The sequence below is a fragment of the Giraffa tippelskirchi genome, chromosome 3 (assembly GCF_054371585.1).
Source record: "Giraffa tippelskirchi isolate mGirTip1 chromosome 3, T2T-mGirTip1v1.2.pri, whole genome shotgun sequence".
Taxonomy (NCBI): Eukaryota; Metazoa; Chordata; class Mammalia; order Artiodactyla; family Giraffidae; genus Giraffa; species Giraffa tippelskirchi.
Window position 1 is genome coordinate 39,060,827 of NC_137277.1, and position 18,761 is coordinate 39,079,587.

The 18,761-nt window shown below is 41.0% G+C and overlaps 3 protein-coding genes across 3 annotated transcripts in view; 2 read left to right on the forward strand and 1 right to left on the reverse strand.

The window, feature by feature from the left end:
• The window catches only part of OR1R1 (olfactory receptor family 1 subfamily R member 1), a 188,685-nt gene that overhangs the window by 139,399 nt on the left and 30,525 nt on the right, over positions 1-18,761 (reverse strand). The gene's annotated exons all lie outside the window — the stretch shown is intronic.
• Positions 2,710-3,747, forward strand: LOC145540885 (olfactory receptor 1G1-like). The gene has a single exon (XM_081576087.1). The coding sequence runs from the start codon at positions 2,710-2,712 to the stop codon at positions 3,745-3,747; it is 1,038 nt and encodes a 345-aa protein (XP_081432213.1).
• LOC145542376 (olfactory receptor 1D2-like) lies at positions 14,798-18,107 on the forward strand. Its single transcript, XM_081581049.1, has 2 exons — positions 14,798-14,809; positions 16,064-18,107. The coding sequence occupies exons 1-2, from the start codon at positions 14,798-14,800 to the stop codon at positions 17,150-17,152; spliced, it is 1,101 nt and encodes a 366-aa protein (XP_081437175.1). The 3' UTR covers positions 17,153-18,107.

An 18,761-nucleotide genomic window follows, 5' to 3' on the forward strand; every position in this document is an offset into this window, starting at 1 on the left:
CTTCCCTCCCCTGTGTCTTATTCATGCAATTCCCAAACCTCCAGCAAGTAATTACTCTTATTGGTGTCTTGTTTATTCTTCTAGAGACTTTTAATGAACATACTAGTCAACCATTTACTACTACTTATTTATTATCTATTTACATATTATTTCTAGAAGTGGGATGAAAATATTTATATTTGGAACCACAATGAGAATGAGTTTGAGGTGTGTCCTAATCACTCCAATCCACGACCCCCACCACCACCACCCAATTCTCTCAGTTTTTAAACTTATAGCTTTTACTCCATTCCTCCCTGGATGCTTCTCTTTTTTATATATTTTTTAAATTTTTTATTATTTATTTTTGACTGCTCTGAATCTTCGTTGCTGCACATGGGCTTTCTCTAGTTGCGGTGTGTGGACTTCTCATCACAGTGGCTTCTCTTGCTGGGGAGTATGAGATCCAGGGTGTGCGGGCTCCGTAGCTGTGTCATGTGGGCTTAGCTGCTTCCCACATTAAGGTTGGAATCCATGTCCCCTGTACCAGCAAGTGATTCCTAACCACTGAACCAACAAGGAAGTCCTCCCTGGATGTTTCTTTCCTTATCAATGGGGAACTTGGACTCTTTAAACTTCATTTTCGTTCTCAAACTTGAACCTGAGTCCAGAAGGCATTCAAGTTAAATTCACCAAGAGTGCCTTTGCTTTGTTTGACATCTTTATGTCTCTGTAACCATAATGTTTCCTACATATTCCTATGGCCAGGACATTATTTACTCAAAGCTAAGGGTGAAACCACTGACAGAAAGGTTCAGGCTCTTCCCTATGACTGATGTTACCTCTCCACAATCTCCCTTTCCATTCTTTCTACTCTTTGGGATTTATTTATTCACATGATGGATATTTACTAAGTACCTATGTTGTACTAGGCTCAGGGCTAATGTTAGGGTCCAAGGAGGAACAAGATAGATATCTCTGCCTACTCTCAGTGGTGCCCACAGTAGAATGAAAGGCATAGAGAGGTAAATAGATGGTCACAATCCAGAGTGACACATGCTGTGATGGGGGAGGCACCGCGGCAGGAGGGACGTGAACCTGATTCTTTTGTGTGAGAGTAAGGAGGGAAGCTTCCCTGGTGGCTCAACTGGTAAAGAATCTGCCTGCAATGCAGGAGATGCAAGTTTGATCCCTGGGTTGGGAAGAGCCCCTGGAGAAGGAAATGGCAACCCACTCCAATATTCTTGCCTGGAAAATTCCATGGACAGAGGAGCCTGGTGGGCTACAGTCCATGGGGTCAGAAGAGTTGGACACAACTTAGCAACTAAACCACCCACCCAAGGAGGGAAAGCTTCCTAGCAGAACTGACATTTAAGCCAAGATCTGAAGTTTGGCATGTCTGCTGAATGAGAGTGAGAAGACTATTCCAGCCCCAAAAAATAAGATGGGCAAAAGTCCAAAGTGAGACTGTATCTGGATCTTTTAAATGATTCAAAGTATAACTGGTATACAAGGTATGGAGTGCAGGAGGGAGGTTCATGAGAAAGGGAAACATCTATAATAAATACCAGTGGGGTCAAGGGTCTTCAGGCCATGTTAAGAAGTTTAGAGTCTATCCTGAGAGTAAAGAGGAGCCCCTGAAGGATTTCTCAGCTTGAGCAATAAAATCAGATATGATGTGTCGAAAGCTCATTCTCTGTGCTGTGAGAACAGATGGCAGGTGGGTGTGCCTGGAGGCAAGGAGAACAATTGCCAAAATCTAAATAACAAATGTTACTGTCCTTGATGATGGTAGTGGCAGCTAGGCCTGAGGGAAGTGTGTAAATAGAGATAAATAGGTAAATTTCAGCTATATTGAGAAAATAAAATTACCACGATTTGATGGTACTTGAATGGAAACACGGAGGAAGGAAAATAGGTCAGTAATGATACCCAGGTTTCTGGTCAGAGGAGCTGTGTAGATAGTGGTGATAATGATTTCAGTATTGTTGTTGTTGTTTAGTCACTTTCAGTATTAGATGTGCTTTTTTTTTACCAATTCCCAAGCCCCTTCTCCAGCAGTTATTCTTTTGAAGCATTGGGAAAATATGTTAAATACTTTTCTGACTCGTGAAATCTCAGGATGGATTATCATAATGTCCACACGAATACCATAAGAGTTAAGCAAACAAACATGTCCAGCCTACTCCCCCAGATATATGTATTGGATTGAAAAGTGAAAAAGTGAAAGTGAAAGTGTTAGTCATTCAGTCATGTCCAACTTTGCAAACCCATGGACTGTAGCCCACCAGGCTCCTCTGTCCATGGAATTCTCCAGGCAAGAATACAGGATTGGATTGTCAGGCCCTTCTCCAAAGGATCTTCTCAACCCATGGATCAAACCAGGGTCTCCTGCATTGTGGGCAGATTCTTTACCGTCTGAGCCACCAGGAAAACCCATATTGGATTAACACTTATATAATAAAGTTTTTTCAAAACCTCTTCTCCCATTGCAAACAAATCTTCAGTTTTCCATGGCACCAAGCACAAGCATTTGCAAACAGTCAGCTGAACTAGATGAAACTGACATTTTTGCAGGTGGCATCACCGATTCAGTGGACATGAACTTGGGCAAACTCCGGAAGACATTGAGGGACAGGGAGGCCTGGCAGGCTACGGTCCATGGGGTAGCACAGAGTCAGACACAACTTGGTGACTGAACAACAAGCAGTTAAATACTGGAGATTTTATATGATTCAACCCCACCCTAGAATATCAACACTGGAATATCTCATAATTTTCAGAGTTCACAATCCAGGGCTTACCAATCTCATTCAATTAACTCTACTTTCTGCTTACAGACAAATGGAATGGGAAAACCTGACCAGTGTCTCAGAATTTTTCCTTCTGGGACTCTCCCAACAGCCAGAGCAGCAGGGGCTCCTCTTTGGTCTGTTCCTGTCCACGTACCTGGTCACAGTGATGGGCAACCTCCTCATCATTCTGGCCATCATTGCTGATGCTCAACTCCACACTCCCACATTCTTCTTCCTGGCCAACCTCTCCCTCACTGATACCTGCTTTGTTTCTACCACAGTCCCCAAGATGCTGGCAAATATGTGGGCCCCAAATCAGGTCATCTCCTACACAGGGTGTCTATCACAACTGTATTTTTTCTTGATGTTTGGGATGCTGGAGGCATTCCTCTTGGCTGTCATGGCCTATGACTGCTACGTGGCCATATGCTACCCACTCCATTACATCATGGTCATGAGCCCTGGCCTCTGTGTCCTCCTAGTGTCTGCATCCTGGGTCATGAATGCCCTCCACTCCCTCCTACACACACTGTTGATGAGCAGCCTGTCCTTCTGTGCAGACCAAGAGATTGCACACTTCTTCTGTGACATCAACCCCCTTTTAAGTCTGTCCTGCACAGACCCCTTCATCAATGAACTGGTGGTCTTCACTGTAGGGGGTCTTATGGGTCTGGTGTGTGTGCTTTGCCTGGTTATCTCTTATGCATACATTTTCTTGATAATCCTGAAGATCCCCTCAGCTCAGGGGAAGCAGAAAGCCTTTTCCACCTGCAGCTCTCACCTCTCTGTGGTCTCTCTATACTTTGGGAGTTCTTTTTCTGTTTACTTCAGCCCCCTCTCCAACCACTCGGCACAGAAGGGTGCAGTTGCATCAGTGATGTACACGGTGGTCACCCCGATGCTAAATCCCTTTATCTATAGTTTTGAGGAACAGAGACATCAAGTCTTCCCTGACAAAGCTAATGTGGGCTAGGAAAATTCATTCCTCTTAGTGGGAATGACTTCACATCTAATATGGGGGTCCCTACCCAATTACATTCACCACAATTAAGCAGGGAAGAATGAGAAAGGGAGAAAAAGTGGGGAATCTCACTTCTACCACCTGTGAACTTGAAATATTCATGCCTAAGCTACAGGACACATTAGAACAAACCCATTATCAGGGCAATATCATTAGCTTAAGTTCCTACGATCATAATGTTCTAGAATTATAGCCATCCAGTTGTATAATATCATAAAGGATGTGCTTGAATCTTTTGAAACCACATGAGATGATAGTGCACGGCCAAAATAAGGGAATATTTGGTTGTGCTATTGTATGTAGCCAAGAATAAACTCCAGGAAAAGATAACTTTTTCCTGCCATCACTGGGACCTTGGTGACTTGGACCCCTACCAATAACATTTTAACTCTGAGACTCCTCATGTCTGTGACACCCCTAGGCTGAAAGAATAGACACTGGGACTGGGAAGGGTTTGATGGGATGGAATCTTTAGCTAGACCTACTACGATATTTTACCAGGCATCCAAATCCCCATTACTCCTAACACCTTAAATTTCACTTGAAAACTTCATTTTTATCTTTGGGAAAAATTTTGCAAGTCAATTTCACCCTTGCATCACTTGGCATAATGCCTGGCACCATTAAGATGTGTTAAATCCCACTGGCATGGTTGCAATCATAATGTTAGGGATCAGGAAAGAATGATTTTATGAATATTTCAAATCTCTCACCTGAATGATTGAAACCCCTCCCAGATATTCTCCAGTCCCCAGTTTCTCCTCATTCCATCCATTCTGTACACCATACTCAGATGAATCTTCATAGAATATGATTATATCAACACAACTCTATTAGAAAACTCAAATCGTTTTATGCTGCCTGCAGAATAAAGTTCAAACGATTTACCCAAGCATTAGGTCTACCATCACCAGTTCATAACTTATATGACCCACAGAGAGCCCACACTGTTCTGTATTTCTCCCAAGATCAACTCAAGCCAATATCTCCATTATGCTGATTATTATTGATGGTTACCAAAAAGCTAAGTCAGTAAACATTGGAGCAAATATACATACAATAAGGTGCCCCAAGACCAATTAGATTCTATAGGAAAATGAAAAGTTACTACAGGGTGATATTTTTCATTCTCTTTAGGTTATAAGCTTCGATAACACAGATTGTGATTTCTGCTGATAATATCTTTTCCAGTGGAAATCAGTTGTTGATAGCTTGTGGGTGCATGCTAAGTCACTTCAGTCATGTCCGACGCCTTGAAATCCTATGGACTGTAGCCCACCTTGCTCCTCTGTCCATGGGATTCTCCAGGCAAGAATACTGAAGTGAGTAACCATTCCCTTCTCCAGGGGATCTTCTTGACCCAAGGATCGAACCCGTGTCCCTTACATCTCCTGCATTGGCAGGCGGGTTCTTTACCACTAGCACAGCCTGGGAAGCCCCTGTTGCTAGCTCACCTACTCCCTATTCACCTGAGAGTAAGTTCACACACTATCTTCTGTCAATAAAATACAGTATAGCAAAGTGGTAGACAGCACTAGCTCCAGAGTTAGACAAGCAAGTTCAAATCTTGGTTTTGCCATTTGCAAGCTGTGTGACCCTAGGAAATTCCTTAACTTTTCCGAGCGAGTATAACTTACCTCATTGTGTTGTCAGGAAGTTTGAATGTGGTATTGTCTCTAAAGCATAGTTTATAACGAATTAGATATGAATGTAAGCATGTACTTCCTAGAATATAGTATATTTTCAATAAGGGTTAGCTATTGTAGTAGTAGTTCTTTTTAAAATGAAAGGTGAGCAAGCATCAGATTATGTGAATTCACTCTCAAGCACTGCTGTTAAGGATTGCCTATGGCCTGCACTGTGAAACTAGACGGCATCCTATCATTTTTTTGAAGCACATCGTAGGATTTAATGCAGGATTTCTCACTTACTGGGATTCACATGCAGGGAAGATTTCTGTCTACCTTTGAAATTATGCATGTCCTGGTGGTTCAGACGGTTAAGAATTTGCCTGCAATGCAGGAGACCTAGGTTCAGTCCCTGGGTCGGGAAGATCCCCTGGAGAAGGGAACAGCTACCCACTTGGGGTACTTAAATTTAAGGTGAAATTTTACCTACTTAAACACACAGGTTTGCAACATCTCATATTCTCTCCCAATTCATTGACAGTTGTGCGTCTTTCACTGTTTAACATTCACCAGTATTTTTAATTCTACCTTTTAACTTAAATTATGTGTTACTCTTTCACACTGACATTTTGTATATGAATTTTCATGTAACAACCCAGTTTTCATGTTTGTCATATCTTTTGAGGTGTGTCAATACACCCTTACACCATAGTTTTGTCAAAGATTTTATAGTTTTGTCAAAGATTGTTTTACTGTGCTGTTTGAAGATTAACTCACATCTTTGAATATGAAAAAAAGATCATTTCAACAAACATTACTTTATTGTGTGGTTTATTCTCCTAGCCTAGAGTCCTAAAAATAAATACATTCACATACACTTATTGCTTGTTTTAAAGCTCATATTCTATACTGCCAAACTGCTATCAAATAAAACTGTTTCTGCAAGATCTCACCAATACTGCATCACTATCATTATTCATTTTACTAGCTTAATAAATATTGTTGTTCAGTCGCTAAGTCATATCAGATTCTTTATGACCCCATGCACTGCAGTGCCCCACATTTCCTGTCCGTCACCATCTCCCTGAGTTTGCTTAAACTCACACCCGTTGAGTTGGTGATGCTATCCAACCATCTCATCCTCTGTTATCCCTTTCTCTTATAGCAAAATAAAATTATTGGTAGAGTTATTGAAAATGGAAAATTATTTCTATCATCTATGATTACAGCACATCTTCTGTATTGTTACTTCTTACCCACCAAAATATTTAATAAGTAGACATTTGTAAACGAAGCATATGGTTCCTTCTGACATCACAAAAGTTCAGGGCTATTTTCTGAATTTGTGTCCCATGGAGAAGCATGTAGCCTAGTCATGTTTGCACAGAACAATGATTACCTTACTTTTTTTCTCTTCTCCTATTACCTTTTCACACACTCTGCTCTCCATGCCTCAGCTTTATCATGTAAATATCCCAAGCCTTTAGCCTTAGGGGATACAGATTTGAGATTTGTTCTTCTCACTTGGCTGCCTCATGTATAAACCGTTTCTCTGCTGCAATGGAATCACAGGATTTGGCTTGATGTAAATCAGGCAAATGAATCTGGTTCGGTAAGGTATGAAAACAACCTGTGTCTGTTGATGTATGAATGGATTAAGATATTGTGGTATAAACACACATTGGAATATTCAGTTCAGTTCAGTTCAATCGCTCAGTCGTGTCTGACTCTTTGCGACTCCATGAACCATAGTATGCCAGGCCTCCCTGTCCATCACCAACTCCCGGAGATTATCCAAACTCATGTCCATTGAGTCGGTGATGCCCTCCAACCATCTCATCCTCTGTCGTCCTCTTCTCCTCCTGCCCTCAAGCTTTCCCAGCATCAAGGTCTTCTCCAATGAGCCAGCTCTTCGCATCAGGTGGCCAAAGTATTGGAGTTTCAGCTTCAACACCAGTCCTTCCAGTGAACACCCAGGACTGATCTCCTTTAGGATGGACTGGTTGGATCTCCTTGCAGTCCAAGGGACTCTCAAGAGTCTTCTCCAACACCACAGTTCAAAAGCATCAATTCTTCGGCGCTCAGCTTTCTTTATAGTCCAACTCTCACATCCATACATGACTACTGGAAAAACTATAGCCTTGACTAGACGGACCTTTGTTGGCAAAATAATGTCTCTGCTTTTTAATATGCTGTGTAGGTTGTCATAACTTTCCTTCCAAGGAGTAAGTGTCTTTTAATTTCATGGCTGCAATCACCATCTGCAGTGATTTTGGAGCCCAGAAAAATAAAGTCAGCCACTGTTTCCACTGTTTCCACATCTATTAGCTGGCTTTAAAAAAGGAGCTCCTGCCATTGTGACAAAACATGGATCAACCTGAAGCATATTATGCTGGATGAAATAAGCCAGACACAGAAATAAAAATATTGAATGATCTCACTTACATGTAGACTCTAAAAAAGTTAAATTCATAGAAGTAGAAAGCAGAATCATCGCTACCAGGGTGGGAGGATGAGGGTAAGGAGAGATGTTTTCAAAGAGCCCAAGGTTGCATTTATGTAGGATTAATGAGGTCTAGAGATTTAATTACAGCATAGTTAATAATATTGTATTATATATTGGAACTTTGCTAAGAGAGACCTCAAGTGCTCTCATCATGAAAGAAAATGCTGGAGATGGATATATTAATTAGCTTGATTGTAGTAATCATTTCAGTATATACATGTATATCAAAACATCATGTTGTACACCTTAAATATATACAATTTAAATTTAATAAAAGGCAATGAATCCACAAAAATAAACCTAGCAAAAGATTTGGGAGATGTTTACTGAGAAGAATGCAAAGTGTTATTGAGATACATTAAACAAAAAAGTGGAGAAATACACCATGTCTAAGACTTAGAGGACTCGATATTGCAAAGAAACCCATTCTCTTCCAAATTAATCTAGCTTCAATGCAATACAATTCAAAATCCTAGCTGGTTTTTTTTTTTAGAGAAATTAACCAGCCAAAATGGAAATGGAAATTGAGAGTCAAAACTAGGCAAAGAAATACTAAAGAAAACTAAAGAATTTAAGCCATGTAACAACGCCATTAAAAGATATAGTAATTAACAAGTGGAGTATTGACGCAAAGAACAACTGACAAACGAAACAGAATAGAGTCCAGAAACAGATTCACGCAGGTCCAGTCATCTGACTAACGGGAAATAAGCAGGAAAATGATGGTCATTTCAATAAATGGGACTGGATCAGTTAGATACCAATATTTGTGGGGGGGAACATATCTTCTTGATCTCTACCTCACCCAATATCATAATCAACACTGGATTAATAATAGATCTAAATGTTAAAGGGAAAGCAATAAATAGTTCAGGAGTAAAATATAGGAGACCATTATTAAAGATTTAGCAAAGATTTCTTAGAAAAGATACAAAAAGGAATAATGATAAAATGATAAATTGGCCTATACTGACATTAAAATCTTCTCTCTCCATCATTAATTGAGTAAAAACCAGTTGTATTCTTATTACAACATCTCATGAATTCATAGCCGCAACATATAATTACAAAATCAACCTGAAAATATCAATAGAAAAATGGGCTAAAGGCCTGAAAAGAGGATTTACACAACAAAATATACATACTAAAACAGTAACCACGTGAAAAGACACTTGACTTCAGTAGTCATCAACGAAATGCAAATTTAAAACATAGTAACACTACACACAGACCAAAACAGCTTAAATGAAAAGGATGGAAAAATGTCAAATAATTAGGAACAACTGGAACTCTCATATGCTGTGAAAGGGGAGGAAAACTGGCACAAGAACTTGGGGAAACTGTCTAGCGCTATCTACTAAAATTAAATATATGACGGACAAACGAGTATAAACAACATAAATTCATTGATATAAAGTACAAAAATGGGTAAAACTAAATTATACTGCTAGGAGTGATTACTCTTGCAGGAAGAATGACAAGATAATATGAGGGGAATTACAGAGTGTGGAAAATGTGTTTGTTATGTGAGGACTGGTTACTCATATTTTTCAGTTTGTAAAAATTCCTGCCAAAATTTTCAGACTTGGTTTAATTTCATAAACTTGGCAAATGTCAATGTTTACCATGTCTGATTATTATACTACCCGGAGTCATTTTACGTCTTTCATCTGCTGGTTCTTATTTTTGATACCTTATTTCCTTGTGTATCTGCTTCTCTTTGGTCTTGTGCTTGATATTGTGTTTGAAAAAATTATTCAGAGAAATAATTTGAAGGCTAGGGTGACTTTATTTTCCTCTAAACATGGTTTTCTTTCAATTACATTTACTTAGCATTTGGAGTCACCAGCAATGTGGGCTTGTTAGCATGTGCTCGGTCACGTCTGACTATTTGTGATGTTATGGACTGAAGCCCGCCAGGCTGCTCTGTCCATGGGATTTCCCAGGCAAGAATACTGGAGTGGGTTTCCATGCCCATCTCCAAGGGATCTTCCCAACCCAGGGATCGAATCCGGGTTTCCTGCATCTCAGGCAAATTCTTTACTGAGCCACCAGGAAATATGGGCTCATCCCAATCCAAATTTCATACTTGAGACTTTCCATTCCCCTGGTGACTCAGAGCCAGGCAGGAGCACATGCCCGATGTCTTCTTTAACTCTGGTGTACTCTTAAACTTCTAGGAACCCTTTTAAGAAGGCTTCCTAAAAGGAAGGCTTCCCCATATGGAACTCGTTTATTCCTTGTAAATAAAATTTATTTCCCAAGACCTTTTCTTATAGATATTAACACTGGAGCAATTAGCCAGGTTCATCTCAACAAACTGTCATGGGATTGCTTCCCCAAGGCCTCGTCAAAACTGATAGCAGGCGTGCTCCTAGTACACTCCTTTTTCTTTATGAATGTGAGATTGAAGCATCATTTCTCAGATTCCTCATCCTCATCAGGGCATCCACAGCCTTCCATTCTGTCTCCTCTCTCATAGGGACAGAAGATCCAGGCACTAACACCTTCTTCCCATCTTTAGCCAGTAGGACAAATCACTAAGTCCTATTGACAAAGCAATGTCCTAGGGTCCTCCGTGTCCTGACTGAATTTTCATCCTATATAGGAGGAAACTGGAGGCAGCAGAACCAAGCGACTCTGAGAGCCACATGAACAGAGAGTAAGGTATGGACATCACAAGCTCATGTTGTCTCTTTTCTCCTTTCCCTATCTTCTCTCTTCTCCAGTTTATCTGTCTCAAAAACAAAGTCACAAACATTGAAAGAGCATTCATACAACCCAACTCCTTAGTATTTAAAGATAATATAAAAAGTCATCTAATTCTTACAGCACACTATAAAATGCTGTCACATGCTTTGTTGCACCTGCTTCTCAAACTTGCAAGAAAGTCCTCATGGACAAGATGAAGTGGCTCCAGGAAGATGTATGCCCTCCTCAAGGTCATGCAGCTAGGGGTAACACAAAAGATTCAAAAGACTAGTTTTCCAACATCAAGTATGGAATACTTTCCCATACCACCTCATATTCTCCCCCTCTCCACCCAGCCATACTTCAGTGGAGTTTGTGTCTCTAAGGCTATCTGACCACACCAGTGTTCAGAAACCACTGACTTGTACAGACGCGGAGCAGTGGTTCCCCTAGGTGAATGATCAGAATCACCAGGTTATTGCTTAAAAAGGACTTAGTTCTCAGAACAGAACTAGTATTTCAAGGAAGGAGAAATGAAAAGATGAGAAAACAAGCTTTTTGTTTTAAAGCATCACTGGTGATTCCAGTGCATGCTAAAGTGTGGGAGACACTTACCTTGAGGGCAAAAAGCAAAGATACTAATTTCTCTGGGTGTCCTCTGACTTTTCCCAGCCCTCATACTTGCCTCCCACCCTCCCTCTCATCAGGAAGATGCCCCAAAGGGTCTTGAACTTCCAACAATAGGCTGTGAAAGTAAGCAGTTTTCTGATGAGATCTAAGGAGGTGGAAAACCTTTTTCTCCATGGCAGAAACAGGTAGCGGCCAGGTATGCTCAGAGTTGGGGATCACTTGGGGAGTCAGTTTTTCCTTCTTAGGCCAGTCTGTGGGTCTTGGAGTAGTCAATTCTGTTTTTCTAGGGGGGCAGGCAGCTTTCGTTTTGCTAGCCTCAAGTTTCCAGGCTTTCTATGTCCTTCCAGCTCTAGGCTAACACAAAGTGCATACACCTAGCTTGGAACTCTCCTGGTCAAAGCCTCATCTCTGCCACCATATTGCTTGGTGACCTTGGGGACAGATCTCAAGCTAAAACCTTCCTTTAATCACTAGGAGAAATAAATGAGCTCATTTTTGGTGTAGAACCACAGGTGAATTTTATGGTAACAACAGATGTGGGAAGCTGTACATACACAAAAGTCTCTAGAGCCTGTGCTGAGAGTTAGGCCCATTTTCACTCAAATGTCACTGGACTACCACATGATTAGTCCTATAGTTTGGATTCTTAGTGTTAAAAGAGAGTTTAACTATCACCCACTTCCAACAGAAGCTTGAATCAGCTCTGAAACAATCACTCAGCTGGTGGGATCATGTTCGAATGCCTTCTGTGATGAGGAATTTACACCCACACCAACTCTCCTCATTAGCTTAAGTCTTCTGGGAGAGAGTCCGGATGATCTTTTATTACCTGGGTCCTGACTTGGACAAATCCTATCCTTGCATATGGGAAGCCCATATTAATACACTCCTTCACTCTGTGTCTCCCCTTGTAGATATCATTAAGGTGCCAGCCACAAAGAGTCTCCATCGGGACCATTCCCTGCAGACACAGGTAGGGTGAGGCAGCTCCTGTCTATATAGGGGGCAGAACCAGGTCCAGAATTGTGGAGACTGGAGCCACTGATGCTTCTTTATCTTGAGAGCATAGTTTTTTCAACAGGAAAACATAGGCGATAATCAGAAATTTGAGAAAATAGTTAAGAATAGGACTCGTTTTATGATCATTCCCATTTGGGTTGGAGAACTGCTTCTGTCAACTCTTGATATTATGGTTTCTGTGTGTGTGTGTGTATATGTGCTCAGTCGTGTCTGACTCTTTGCAAGCCCATGGACTGTACCCTGCCAGGCTCCTCTGTCCATGGAATTTTCCAAGCAAGAATACTGGAGTGGGTTGCCATTCCTTACTCCAGGGTATCTTCCCAACCCAGGGATCGAACCCTAGTCACTTGTGTCTCTTGCACTGGCAGGCAGATTTACCACTAGTGCCACCTGGGAAGCCGATATGGTTTTTGTGCAAGTCGAGTCATTTGTTTCTTGCTGTTTTCAAGGTTTTCTCCTTGTTTTGCCTTTTAGCATTTTTCCTATGATGTGTATGTTTGTGGATCTCTCTGTTTATCTCACTTGGAGTTTGCTAAGATTTTGGATGTGTATTTTCCAATAAATTTGGGAAGTTTCAATAATTATTTCTTCAAATATTTTTCTGCTTCTCTCTCTTTCTCTCCCCCTCTTTCTGGTACTCCTGCTACATATATGTTGGTGTGCTTAATGGTGTTTTACATTTCTCTTCATTTTTAATTATTTATTTTCTCTTTTGTTTTCAACTTGCATCATCTATATCCATCAATCTAGAGTTTACTAATTCTGCCAGTTCTGACCTACTGTAGAGGCCCTCTAGTGAATTTTTTATTTTAATTATTTTACTTTTCAACTCCACAATTTCCATATGCTTATATTTTAAAATTTCCTTCCTCCTATTGATAATCTTGATTTGATTTGGCATTGCCATTATACTTTCTTTTACTTCTTCAGTCATGATTTTCTTTAGTTCCATTAACATATTTTAATGGCTACTTTGAAACCTCTCTCTGTTAAGCCTGTCATCTGGTCATTCTCAGAGGCAGTGTCTCTTGCCTGCTTTTTATCCTGCTGTATGGGTCGTATTTTTCTGTTTATTCTTATGACATAATCATTTGCTCGAAATGAGGCATTTTAACTAACTCACTGTAACAACTCTGAATACTGAACCTCCCTTCTGGATCTTACTATTGTTATTTACTTATTTGTCTAGTGTTGGCTGAATTATTTTATGATAGTCAATTTTACCTCCACAGTGTTAAGCCTCTGATGTTGCTCCTAGGGCAGCATGACCACGGATATGTTTACAACACTGAACTGACAGCAATATTGGTAGAGCTCTTCTTCTCTTTACCTCAAAATACTCAGCTGTTAAACGCTACTAATTAGCAGCTGGATGCTCTATTATTTTTAACAATTCTCTGGGGCATAAATTGCTCTACAAAATAATCCAATCAAATTGTGACTCCTTTGAAGGAATAATACTGTAGGTCAGAGTTTAATATCTGTTCTGTCCCCAAAAAGGCTCCTCCCTGCTGTCTTATTCCTCAGTTTTCCACATGAGCTGACCTATAGTCTAGGCTGTATCAGTGTTAAATCCATGAATCTCCTCTCAATTGCCTTTTGCCACAAACTCAGCAGTTTTGAGAGCATCTTTTGGCCTGAACTTCCATGCTCTGTTGCAAATAAACTTGGTTAAGAGCTATTTTTCAGAGAAGGTAATGGCACCCCTCTCCAGTACTCTTGCCTGGAAAATCCCATGAACGGAGGGGCCTGGTAGGCTACAGTCCATGGGGTCGCGAAGAGTCGGACACGACTGAGCGACTTCACTTTCACTTTTCCCTTTCATGCATTGGAGAAGAAAATGGCAACCCACTCCAGTGTTCTTGCCTGGAGAATCCTAGGGACGGGGGAGCCTGGTGGGCTGCCGTCTATGGGGTCGTACAGAGTCGGACACGACTGAAGCGACGCAGCAGCAGCAGCAGCAGCAAGAGCTATTTTTAGGGCTGTTTCTTTGCCCAGTTAAAATCGCTAAGCCATGGCTCTGGAGCTGGGGGTGAGGAGACAGCAATCTTTCTGAGTAACCCCACAACCCGTAGAAGCTGAGCACTTTGTTGAAGTGTAATGGGATTGTTTCACGTTATATTTTATCCTAATTTTTCTTGATTATTTTTTATACATAATAACTATAGGCAATGTTTTTTTGACTGCTCACTGCAGACCAGCTCTTCATGTTAAGCGTATTGTTACTTTATCCTTGTCCTGATCCATTTACACATGAAGAAATGGATTATTAAAGAGCTCAGGTAATTTACTAGAGAATTCACAAGTGGATACACTCACACTTGAATTCAAATTTTCCAACAATATAGTCTAAGTAACTGCAAAAAATGACTATGGGAGCAGTATTAGTTTGGGATCCATATACTGTATGATTGTCCAGTTTAATGTAAATCCTTTTTTTTGGGGGGGGGTTGGCCAAAAAGGTTGTTTGGTTTTTCTTTTTGGCCAAACCAATATTTTCCTTTTTTTAAAACCCTCTTTTTTTCGAATGGCATTTCAGGTAAGTATCTTAGATTTCCCACAGGCAAACAGTGACAATTTTTCCTTCTCCTTTTCAATAGTTTCACTTACCCTTTCATTGCTCATTTGTATAACACCCATTTTTATAATGGATATACCTACTTTAAATACCACTGGAAAACTTATGTAATATCACAGAACAACATACTAATATTTAAGCACTTCAAGAGTATTTATGATGATAGGATTTCAAATATGACACAGACATAATGCCAATAATATTGAGTATGCCAAATTTGAAGTTCCTGGAATGCTAAAGGTGCATAAAGATTTCTCATGTTCTATGTTTGTATCTGTTATTACTTTCTTTCCAGTATAAAAAGAAATTATAAAACTGAGTCTAAGATACTTTAATGCTAAGAAAACAGATGACTTTGCTTATCTGCATGTGTTTTTTCAATTGAGGGCACTTAACAAATGAAAAAGTTGGCTTAAAGCTCAACGTTCAGAAAACTAAGATCATGGCATCTGGTCCCATCACTCCATGGGAAATAGATGGGGAAACAGTGGAAACAGTGTCAGACTTTACTTTTTTGGGCTCCAGAATCACTGCTGATGGTGACTGCAGCCATGAAATTAAAAGACACTTACTCCTTGGAAGGAAGGTTATGGCCAATCTAGATAGCATGTTTAAAAGCAGAGACATTACTTTGCCAACAAAAGTCCGTCTAGTCAAGGCTATGGTTTTTCCAGTGGTCATGTATGGATGTGAGAGTTGGACGGTGAAGAAAGCTGAGCGCCGCAGAATTGATGCTTTTGAACTGTGGTGTTGGAGAAGACTCTTGAGAGTCCCTTGGACTGCAAGGAGATCCAATCAATCCATCCTAAAAGAGATCAATCCTGGGTGTTCATTGGAAGGTTTGATGTTGAAGCTGAAGCTCCAATACTTTGGCCACCTCATGCGAAGGGTTGACTCATTAGAAAAGACCCTAATGCTGGGAAGGATTGGGGGCGGGAGGAGAAGGGGACGACAGAGGATGAGATGGTTGGATGGCATCACCGACTCGATGAACATGGGTTTGGGTAGACTCCGGGAGTTGGTGATGGACAGAGAGGCCTGGCGTGCTGCAATTCATGGGGTCGCAGAGAGTCGGACACGACTGAGCGACTGAACTGAACTGAACTGAACAAATGTTTGTTAGGAGAAGGCAATGGCACCCCACTCCAGTACTCTTGCCTGGAAAATCCCACAGACGGAGGAGCCTGGTGGGCTGCCGTCTATGGGGTTGCACAGAGTCGGACACAACTGAAGCGACTTAGCAGCAGCAGCAGCAACAGATGTTTGTTGGTGCTGATATTGCAGACAGCTGGGAAAATACATGGAGGCAATCAGACTGGGGTCTCTGACTTCTTCCTCCTGGGGATCTCAGAGAATCCTGAGCAGAAGCGGGTCCTGTTTTGGATGTTCCTGTCCATGCACCTGGTCACAGTGGTGGGAAACGTGTCCATCATTTTGGCCATTGGCTCTGACTCTCGCCTGCAAACGCCCATGTACTTCTTCCTGGCCAACCTCTCCTTCACAGACTTCTTCTTTGTCACCAACACAATCCCCAAGATGCTGGTGAACCTTCAGTCCCAGAACAAAGCCATCTCATACGTGAGGTCTCTGACCCAGCTCTACTTCCTGGTCTCCGTGGTGACTCTGGACAACCTCATCCTGGCCACGATGGCATATGACCGCTATGTGGCCATCTGCCATCCCCTCCACTATGTCACAGTCATGAGCCCTGGGCTCTGTATTTTGCTCCTCACCTTGTGTTGGGCACTTGCTGTCCTCTATGGCCTCGTGCTCACCCTCCTCATGACCAAGGTGACCTGTGGGTCCCGGAAGATCTACTACATCTTCTGTGAGATGTATGTCCTACTGAGGCTCGCATGTTCCAACACTCAGATCACTCACATAGTGCTGATAACCACAGGCATCTTAATCTTCCTCACTCCTTTTGTGTTCATGATGGTGTCCTATGTCCGGATTGTCAGAGCCATCCTCCAAATACCCTCAGCTTCCAGCAAATACAAAGCTTTCTCCACCTGCGGTTCCCACTTGGCTATGGTCTTCCTCTTCTATGGGACACTTGGTATGGTATATCTGCAGCCCATCCAAACCTACTCCATGAAGGACTCAGTAGCCACAGTGATGTATGCTGTGGTGAGCCCCATGATGAACCCTTTCAGCCTGAGGAACAAGGACATGCATGGGGCTCTGAGAAGGCTGTTTCGAGGGAAAGGCTTTCAGAGATTGACACAAGGGCAATATTGTAAAAGGGCAATGAGTGGACACTGGGAATTTCTTCCTCCATGTACAAGACATCTTATGAAATAAACAACATGACTAGGGCAAAACTCTAGTTCAGAATGAATGTATATATCTGTGGTGAAGGAAAGAAATACACATATAAACCAAATCCCCAAGCACAAAAGTCTTGGAAATAAATAAGATCACACTAACACGGTAACCAGTACCGGCTTCCCTGGTGGCTCAGCTGGTAAAGAATTCACCTGCAATGCAGGAGACCCCAGTTTGATTCCTGGGTTGAAAAGATCACCTGGAGAAGGGATAGGCTACTCACTCCAGCATTCTTGCTTGGAGAATCCCCATGGACAGAGGAGCCTGGCTGGCTACAGGCCATGGGGTTGCAAAGAGTCAGACACAACTGAGCAACTAAGCACAGCGCAGCACAACATTAATACCAGAATTTTGTAGCATAAGATCCTTCTACTTAGGCTTTCCGAATGGTTAACCGGGTGAAGAATCCGCCTGCAATACAGGAAACACAGGAGAGATGAGTTTGATCCCTGGGTCAGGAAGATTCCCTGGAGGAGGAAATAGCAACCCATTCTAGTATTCTCGCCTGAGAAATCCCATGGACAGAGGAGCCTGTAAGGCTATAGTCCAAAGGATCACAAAGAGTCGGACATGATTGAGCTACTAAGCACACAGCATGCATCCTTCAATTTACCTGACCACAGTACTACAATGCCAAGAATATTTCTTCCTGGAAAAATACAGTATTCCAACATGTTTAGTAAATAAGCAAAATGAATCTGTGTCAAAACTATTTTACTTTAAGCAAATCTTACAATGACCACTGTACAGAAAAGTTATGACATGAAAAATTTAACAAGCAGAAACTAAAATTAAATGTTTAAATGGTTTATTTTTCCAAGTAATTATAAAATGAACAATGATATTGTGAAATTTTGTTGTATTAAATGAAATAATTGGGCATCAAATCTTTTAGAGATTTTTGAGGATCTTTAGGATTTAGCAAAAATTTTGTGCTTCGAACAGAGACAAGCATTCATATGTCTGTTGCCATGTGAGAATATAGGCAAATAATATCCCTCAATTCACCATATTTGTTTGTGTTGTTGATGAAAAGTTTGATTATTTCTCAGAAATTTTGGCTAAGACTCTCCTAACAGGTTCAATATCAAGATATTAGTTGAAAATATGTTGGGGGAAAGAAAAGCTTCAAATTTTTAATGTGAGATGGTTGAAATTACTGGCTACAAACTGTACTCTGGCCATATTGGTAATAATATCAAACATTTTTTAAAATAAAATCCAAAGTGGCAATATTTTGCATGACACTGAATATGAGTTTACTTTCTTCAGTAATTTTTCAGTGCTAAAAAGTAAAAAATGAAGCCCGTCACAGAACAGTGATTAATATCATAAATTGAATGTGTTCCCAAGAATTGAACTGGTCATCCAACCCTCTCCTTAATAACTTGGATACACAAGATGGTGGCCTTTGGTACTGCATGGAGGTTAGGCATCATGGGGCCAAAAAGGCTTTGGAAATGTTTAAAGAAAATGAGTTACTCATGTGCAGCAAAAAAAACATTTTAACTCTAATATTTGCAAAGCTTTGATTAAATACACGGCCTTGGTTTGACACTGAAAATCATGTAACCACTCTGAATAT